At 49.5% G+C, this 9,133-nt stretch overlaps 1 protein-coding gene across 2 annotated transcripts; it reads left to right on the forward strand.

Moving 5' to 3' along the window:
* Positions 1-8,667, forward strand: ZNF621 (zinc finger protein 621). Of its 2 annotated transcripts, XM_036267479.1 has the most exons (6): positions 1-76; positions 685-767; positions 2,395-2,464; positions 4,942-5,068; positions 5,642-5,749; positions 6,944-8,667. In XM_036267479.1, the coding sequence occupies exons 3-6, from the start codon at positions 2,462-2,464 to the stop codon at positions 8,029-8,031; spliced, it is 1,326 nt and encodes a 441-aa protein (XP_036123372.1). In that variant the 5' UTR covers positions 1-76; positions 685-767; positions 2,395-2,461; the 3' UTR covers positions 8,032-8,667. The 2 variants fall into 2 exon arrangements, with proteins under 2 accessions (XP_036123372.1, XP_036123370.1); XM_036267477.1 differs by lacking the exon at positions 2,395-2,464.
* The last annotated feature ends 466 nt before the right edge of the window (positions 8,668-9,133 follow it).

Here is a 9,133-nt window from a genome sequence, read left to right on the forward strand (position 1 = left end):
TCCGCATGGGGTTTGCTCCCAGCTTTTCGGGGCTCGGAGAGGAAGAGTGTGGGTTCCAGCGAGTTCTACGAGCCAGGTCCGCCCGGTGCCGGCCTCCCCCTTCCCCTGGCGCCTCGTCAGCACCTGCTCTGAGCGCGGTCCCCGTGATCGCGCGCCCTCCCCTGACCGGAGCTCCGGCGTCCGGCCTCGCACCAGCCGCCCGAGGTGGCCGCGCGGCCTCCGGAGCCCCGGCCCGAAGCGTGATCCTCTTTCCACCCTAAAGAATTTGGCCCAGCAGCCTCCCGCCCCGGTGCTGACGACTGTGTTTGGGGTCACCTGCTTCCCTGGGCGCAGACCCCCGAGGGGCCTCGGTCCACGTCTCCCCCGGGAACACTGCCCGCCGCCCCGGCGCCCCCCACGGGCGCCTCCGTGGCTCACCGTCACGGCCCCTGTAGGGCTGGTCAAGGTTGTTCGGACCCGGCTGTGGGGCGGGGCTCGTCGGGGTCCAGCGCACTGTGCGCATGGGCTCGGCGTGGGGCGACGCAGGAGTGCCCGGGTCCGGCAGGGCCATCGGAGGAGTTTGGGGCGATCAGCCCGAGGGGGCTGATGGAGTCCCCTACCAGGGCTGGGAAGGAGCCTGGGGAGGCCCTGGGGTGTGGGCGTCGCCGCACAGAGCTCCTGCACTCACGGCTCCTCTTCTCCTAGCTTCAGGTTCTCGCGTATCCAAAGCCAGGAGCCAGTGCCGGAGCCCGGGGACGTCAGCCATGCCCCAGACTACTTGGCCCCAGGTGAGCGGAGCTTCCTTGCGTCTGTTTACGTCGCATTAGCCATCAGTTGGTCAGGAAAGGACCTAGGACGCCCCCCGTGGCCGGGCTCTGGTTTTCTGAGTCTGTCCCCAAGGCGATGGCTGTAGATACTGGTGGAGGAAATTCGAGTTTTGTATGTAGTGATGAATTTGGATGTGTAGGTTTAAGTGTAAAAGGGGGACCCAAGCCAAGAATTCTTCCTTACTGTGGAAATCTGGATCATGTTCTACAAAGAAAAGGCACCTGTTGAGATCAGAAATTCTTCATTGAAGAGATTGCCCCCCAAATTGGAGACGGATCCCAGAGAGACTAGCATTGTTCTTTCCGTATGTACCTTCTAAATGCTACGTGTATAAGTATTGAATAATGCAGACAAGTTCCCTTCTCTCATTAGCAAAACAGACAGTCTGCAAACAAATACCATAATTACATGTTGCGAAAGCACAGTGCTTCTCAAGAGTGTGGTCTACTGGCAGTGTGGGCATCACCTGGGAGCTCATTAGAATGGCAGATTCTTGGGCCCTACCCTAGACTCCATCAGACTGGGGCAAGGGGGGAGGATGCCTGGGGTCAGGAATCACCTGGAAGGTGATTCTTGCGCCTCAAATTTGAGAAACCTCGAAGAAGCTACCTCTGAAGGTAATGGTCAGGGGAGGTCTCATAGAGGTGGTAGCGTGAGGTTGAGACGTGTCAATGCTGAGATAGAAACAGCCTTGAGAACCACTGAAGAGAGAACTTTCCAGAGAGCAGGACAGCCAATGCAAAGCTCCTAAAGTGAGGGAGAGAGCTGGGGTACTTGAGAAATGGGTAGGTCAGAGAAAGTTGCTCAGTGTGAGGTGGGAGAAATAGGCACATATCTTATAGGTCACTGGGCAGACTTTGGTTTCTACTCTGGGTTCATTGGGACAGCCCTACAGGATGTTAAGCAGGGAGATGACATGGTTAGATTTATATATTTAAAAGGTTTTCCTTGGTAAGAGATTAAGTATTGTCTTTTTTTTTTTTTTTGGTAAACTTCATTTTTTACAGAAGTTTTAAGGTTCATAGCAAAACTGAGCAGAAAAAATGGTTCCCATGTGCTTCCTGCCTCCACCTGCATAGCCTCCCCCATTCTCATCATCCCCCATCAGAGTCGTACATTAGTTACAATTGATGAACCTTCACTGACACATCATCATTACCCAGAGTCCATCATTTGCATCAGGGTTCACCCTTGGTGTTGTACATTGTATGGGTTACAAATGTGTAATGACATGTATCCACTATTATGGTATCATGCAGAGTATTTTCACAGCCCTGGAAATCCTCTGGCCTCTACTTATTTATCCCTGCCTCCCTGGAAACCATTGACTTTTTAAACTATATACAGAACACCATATAGTTGGAATTATATAGTATAGCCTTTTCAGATTGGTTTCTTTCACTTAGTCATATTCATTTAAGGTTCCTCTGTGACTTTTCATGGCTTGATAGCTTACTTCTTTTTAGTGCTGAATAATATTCCATTGTCTGGATGGACCACACTTTATCCATTTACCTACTAAGGACATTGTGGTAGCTTTTGACTTGGGCAATTATGAATAAAGCTGCTGTAAACCTCTGTGTGCAGGTTTTTGTGCGGACATAAGTTTACAACTCATTTGGGAAGATACCAAGGAGCATGATTGCTGGATCAGATGGTAAGAGAGTATGTTTAGTTTTGTCAGAAGCTGCCAAACTGTCTTCCAAAGTGGCTGTACCATTTTACATTCCCACCAGCATTTGGTTGTCAGTGTTCTGGGTTTGGCTATTCTGATAGACGTGTATCTCATTGTTTTCATTTGCATTTCCCAGATGACATCTATGTTAATTAAGCATCTTATATACTTACTTGCCATCTGTGTGTCTTCTTTGATGAGGTATCTGTTCAGGTTACCCAGTTTTTTTTTTTGTTTGTTTTTTAAATCCTTCCCCAGGATATTTTTTCATTTATCTTTAGATGTAGTGGGAGGGAGGAGGGAGAGAGAGAGAGACATTGATTGGCTGCCTCCCACACGAGCTGCAACCGAGTGACATGCCCTTGACTGGACTTGAACCCGAGATTCTGGTCTGAGGGCCAACGCTCTAAATGCTGAGCCAAACCAGCCAGGGCATTTTGCCCACTTTTTAAATTAGGTTGTTTGCTTTCTTATTATCGTGTTTTAAGAGTATTTTGTATGCTTTGGATAACAGTCCTCTATCAGACCCTTTGTTCAGATGTTTCTCCTTCTCTGTGGCTTTCTCCTCGTGTTTTCAGAGTGTTGCCTTTTTGAGGTTTAATTCCCCCTCATCATTTCTTTCAAAAATTTTTTTTTTCTTGCAAACATTCTCAGCTAGTCTTTCTCACTTACTTTTTAAGATGGCTTTAAATGATCCTTTACCCCTGAGCACATCTCATTGATTCTATTGGTGGGGGAATGGATTTTACTGAATTCATAGGCAAAATTGGAGAAAAGTTAACATTATACAAATTTGATTGTTCCCATTCAGAAACACTGTATGTTCCAATATATTCAGTTCTTTTATTTATTTTAATAAACATTGATTTTTCTTCATCTTGGTCTTACACATTTTTTATTAGGTATGTTCTTAGCTATTTTTATATCAGTGGGATCTAATTTTCTTCCATTTTATCTTCTAATTATTTGTGATGGTAATTAGGAAAGCTAATGTTTCGGTTTATTTATCCTATATCTAGCTAACTTAACAGGTTGTTTTGTCAGTTTAAATGTTTTTTATTCATTCTCTTGGCTGTTGGATATTTTTAGGCAGATACAGTTGGCCCTCCGTATTTGCATATTTGCAGGGTTTGCATCTTCATATTGGATCAACCATGGATCAAAAATATTTTTTAAAAAAGTTACGTTGTTGCTGATGTGTACTCTGTGGTTAGGCCTACAATGGTTACATCTGTACTGATCATGTACAGTCTTTTTTCCTTATCATTATTCTCTAAACAATACAGTACTACCACCATTTCCATAGCATTTACATTGTATTAGGTATTATAAATAGTTTAGAGATGACTTAAAGTGTACAGGATTGTGTAGGTTATATGCAAATACTAGGCCACTTTATATAAGGGACTTGAGCATCCTCAGATTTTTGGCACCCCGGGGGATCCTGGAACCAGTCCCCTATGGATACGGAGGGATGAGTGTAGTTAGTTTATCTCCAAAGCAAAGGTATTTGTGTTTATTCCTTTCCTGTGTGCTCCTTTTCAGTCTTTCCCAGGAACTAGACCTCAGCTCACGGTACATTGTCAGCCATCCATGTTAATGGATATGCTCTGGCATTTTACTGTTAAGGTGGTGTTTGCTCTTGTTTTCTGATCTCTTCATAAATTTAAACATCTTATTTGTGGTCAGACCATTTTTGAAATTAGTTTTTTCAGCATATCTATATGAAGCTTCGCGTATCAGCCAGGCAGTGGACTGTGTCCTAGTAAAACCGGTTCCGAGCAAAGCAAAATCCTTGCCTCGTGGACGTACATTCGGGTCGGGGGAGAGAGACATTAACAAATCCCCTTCACTCCTGGGAAGACGAAGATGATCCCAGGGGGAGGCAGAGAGGGCACACACCTTGACAGGTGGGAGGGATCTGTGCCCAGAGTCGGGGCACTGAGAACCTTGTTTGAAGACAAGTGATTCAGAGAAGAGGCCGGAACAGGCAGGTTGCGGTTTCCTTCAACAGAGCTAGCTTACTGATAAAGTAAGAAGTTATAAAAAGAAATTTGCAAAATGCTGGGAAGTTTTTTGAGGCAGCTCCTCTGTGGGGAACAGGTGCGGCCGTGCGTGTGTACTTCAGCTGCCTGTGGTGGTCGGTGCATAGAAACTGAGGTGACAGATTACGGAGTACATGAGGGAGGAGGTGCCAGAGGGACAGACCCACAGGGGTGGTGCCGTTACCAGGCACTGAGCCCCAGATGCCAGGCTGTGAGAGGAGGATGACAGTTGGGGCCCAGAGCTGAGCAGATGGGAGAGCACTGGAGAACACTGGCTGAGAACCGGGCCCTGGCTGGGTGCTGGGTGCTCTTCTTGTTAGAGCAGACCTCCCACAGGGCTCAGAGTTGGGGACCCTGCAGTTCAGGCCCCTCCTTTGCCCTCATTCAGGCGTGAGCAGGAACCTGTTGTTTCAGGAGCCGGTGACCTTTGAGGATGTGGCCGTATACTTCACCCAGAATCAGTGGGCCAGCCTGGCCCCTGTGCAGAGGGCCCTGTACAGGGAGGTGATGCTGGAGAACTACGCCAACGTGGCTGCCTTGGGTAAGGTCTCTCCCAGTGGCTCTTTTGATGGTTTGACATCTTCCTCATATTTTGGGGATTCTAGTAGCCCTTGGGTTTGAGGCTCCGGGGGGAGTTCCGCAGTTACCAGCCTCTGGAGATGCTGGGTGGGAAAGTCCCTGGTGCCCTTTGGTTTTGAAACTGGACTTCCTTACATTTCAGGGAAGAGCCGGTTCTGGGCTCCGAGGGGAAGGACTTCCTGGTGCCCGAGGTGATCCCTTCTTTCCTCCATCCTTCCATTGTCCTGGGGTTGTAGGCGCCCCCCCCCCTCGTGGAGGCATCTCCCAGGATAACAGTACAGACATCCTTCCTGAGGGGATTTCCTTTCTTCTAAGCCAGCACAAGGTTGAAGCTTCTGCCGTGGAGAACGGCTGTCTTCGTGCATTCCCTTGGAGCAGTTTGAGCTCTTCCTCAGAACGCCTGGCTGGCTCCCTTGGTCTCCCGGGCGGTCCATTTCTCCCCGCTCCCCGAGCAGCGCGTGTGGGTGGGCCAAGAGAGAGCTCAGGAAGAGCTCTGCGTGTCTCCCTCAGCTTGTCTGTCTTTTTCTTGCTGCAGTAGCATTTCCATTCCCCAAACCTGTTCTGATCGCCCGGCTGGAGCGAGGGGAGGCACCTTGGGGCCCTGATCCCTGGGAAGCAGAGGCTTTGCGAGGCATCTGCCCAGGTGAGTGAGAAGACAGCACTTTCTGGTCTACTGGAAACGTTTCTTCTGCAGCAGAAGCAAAGCTCCCTGTTGTCCACAAGGAGGCCTCGGTGCACCTGACCTCTACTGAGTTCCAGCCCCAGCCCAGAAAGACCAGGCCGGGATGCCCGGCCACACCTGTCCGCACACACGGCCAGTCCTCCCGCAGGAGACTGGCCAGCAGCTCCTGCCCCACATCTCTCACCAGGGGAAACATTTAATGTTATGCCAATTTCATGGCAGAGAAGTAGGGTTTCAGCCATATTTTAAGGAAAATTTGATTCTGTGGGTCACACTGATTTATTTGTACCACAGCTATGAATTTTATCTTAATTTACCTTTTTTGGGCATTTTAAAATTTCCTAAGCCATAATCTTTAGGTTTATATTGCATTTGTCTTTTATGGGGTTGGCGGAGAAGGCGAGGAATACTCTCCGCAGCCCCCAGCATGTCGCACCTCACATTTATTTCCCTGACTCTGGCCAGTCCTGGGAGAAAGGCCCAGGCCTCACTTCTCACACGCACCGTGATCCTGTGAGTGGTCGGTTCAGCAGTGATGCCACGGTGGCCTGCAGCGCTCCAGGTCAGCTTCTGTTCCAGCTGACTTTGGCAAGAATCTTTTATCCCAGAGAATTATGTAGAGCATTGCAAAAAGGAATTATTAGTCCATTATTTAGAACTTAGAATTTCCTGGCCCACGGGGGGGCATTGCGATCTGTCGTTGGCTCGCTGGTGTTCCCGGCCTGGCTGCCTCTTCTCGGGCTGGAGCTGACGTCTGGAGCTGACGTCTGGGCAGTCTCACTGGGCTTCTTCCTCTTCCGGGTCTCTCTGTCTTTAAAACAATTTTTCATTTCTGCTGATCCCTGTCCCGTCCCCCCGTCCCCCGCCCCCACCTTCTTTCTCTCCCATTCTTGAAATTCCCATTCTGCCCGTTTCACCTGCCTCAGGTTCCCCGGCCTTCCCTACAGGAGGCACCTCCTGGTCGTTTCCAGTGTCCCTGCCTCTCCAGTTGCATGTTACTCTTTTCTTTCTCTCCTTCGTCCTCTTTTATGGATGCGCATAGCCATTCCATGGGTATATTTTAAAAGATCACATCCTGCAGGAGAAAAGTAGGGCCCTGGCTTCTGTTCTCTGTCCAGCTGAGTAACTCGGAACCCTCATGGTCTCTGTGGTCAGGTGGGGAGTCCTGGGTCGAGGACGAAGAGTGGCCTGTGCAGCACGAAGCCTCGCGAGACGCAGAGCGGCCCGGCGCGCCAGGAGGCGGACTCCTCCGAGACGTTTCTCCGCACCTCGACTTGAAAAGCAAGGCCAAGGCCACGTGGCCGACTTTCAGTCTGAATCCGAACCTGATACTTCGAGGGGGAATGAAATTCTATGAGTGCAAAGAATGTGGGAAAATCTTCAGGTACAACTCCAAGCTCCTTCGGCATCAGATGAGTCACACTGGGGAGAAGCCCTTCAAGTGTAAGGAATGCGGCAAAGCCTTCAAGTCCAGCTATGACTGCATCGTGCACGAGAAGAATCACGTGGGAGAAGGGCCTTACGAGTGTAAGGAGTGCGGCAAAGGGCTGAGCTCCAACACGGCCTTGACGCAGCACCAGCGGATCCACACCGGCGAGAAGCCGTACGCGTGCGGGGAGTGCGGCCAGGCCTTCCGCCGGAGCGCCGCCTTCCTGCAGCACCAGCGCTTCCACACCGGGGAGAAGCTCTACAAGTGCGGGGCGTGCTGGAAAGCCTTCGGCTGCAGGTCACTTTTCCTCGTCCACCAGAGGGTTCACACTGGGGAGAAGCCCTACCAGTGTGCGGAGTGCGGCAAGGCCTTCACGCAGAAGATAGCCTCGGTCCAGCACCGGAGAGTGCACACCGGGGAGAGGCCGTACGCGTGTTCGGTGTGCGGGAAGGCCTTCAAGTGGTACGGCAGTTTCGTCCAGCACCAGAAAGTACACCCTGTGCAGAAGAAGCCCACCCCGATGAGTCCCCAGTGCCCCTCTTCAGCCTTGTCGCCAGGTCCTCTCCAGACCCCGAGCCCGGCGCCAGCTGTGGCCACGCCTTCGCTGGCCTTTCCGCACGCTCTGCTCCTTCCTACCTCTGGGCCTTTGTTTATGCTGCTGCCCACACCGGGAGCGCCTGCGCCGCCTGTGCAGATAGTACGAGTCTTCCAGGGCCTCGCCCCTGTCGTCAAGCCTTCCCCAGTTAATGTCACCCCTCGCGAGCTTTATCTCGCCACTCCCGTGGCGCTCACACCCAGCAAATCTCCGGTCTGACTGGCGTTGCAGGTGTATTGTTTTCCTTATCTTACATGTGTTTCCGCGTACACTGCAATCTATGCATTTAAAGACTGTTTATGTAACATGTTCTCTTTCCTTCTGGAAATGGACATACTTGACCTTTGCATCAGCCCATTTCAGGCCTGGACAGTAGTGGCTGTGTCTGCATAGTGAGGGCGCTGGTCTTAGAAGTGCTGGTCGGCACTGGGTGTTAGGGAAGGTTGGGAGAGAGCACATCCCTGCGTTAGGCCACCAGGGAGAAGCGTCCTGAGAGAGACAGGAGGGCTCTTCACTCCTGCGGGAGCAGAGCATTAGAATGCACTTGCGACAGCAGACTGGAAGTTGATGCGGATTGTTTAGTGGACTGAGATGATGTATTAATGCAATTGCAGTTCCAGTGCACTGGGCTCGGGTCATTGAGGAGCTGATGCGTCTCTGCAAAGGCTCGTGAAATAACCAGTGAAAAATAGTATGTATGCAGCAATAGCAATTGTCTTATGAGGGATGGCACTCATGTCTTTATCATGCAGTGTTTTTCTTTAATTTTGGTCTTGATGTTCAGATGTATTTTTAACTGTTTTTTTTTAAAGTAAATTATACACCAAGGATTCATCTGTGTTCTATCATTGTATAAATAGAGGGATTTAATATTTAGGAAATTTTTATTTTAATCTCTTAAATACTTTGATGAACACCTAGTACATACATGATTGATACAGTTATGATTTTTTTGTTTATTTCTACAGATATTTTGAAAATAAAAGAAATGGACTGTTTCTGATAAAGTTGGGGTCTCTTGTTCTTCCCCTCCCCATTTCCCTTGTTTATTATTTTCCCAGAGTCAATCCATAAATAATAACTGCAGACAGTTACGCTAGGTGCAGACATGTATAGTGAGTGACTCTGTTAGTCTCGGAGTTATTACTCTCGTTATTACTCATTACCTTTTTTCTCTTAACATTGTGCTTGAGAGAGGTTACTAGAGGATAGAGGTTCAGCAAAATGAGGGAGTAAACCAAAACAGAGAAAGATTTAGAGTTCAGGGAAGGGAGGATCCAATATTTGCAGAATAGGGAAGGGATTAGATGACGTTTGACAC

Source organism: Molossus molossus, unplaced genomic scaffold (assembly GCF_014108415.1).
Source record: "Molossus molossus isolate mMolMol1 unplaced genomic scaffold, mMolMol1.p scaffold_m16_p_18, whole genome shotgun sequence".
In the NCBI taxonomy this organism is placed as follows: domain Eukaryota; kingdom Metazoa; phylum Chordata; class Mammalia; order Chiroptera; family Molossidae; genus Molossus; species Molossus molossus.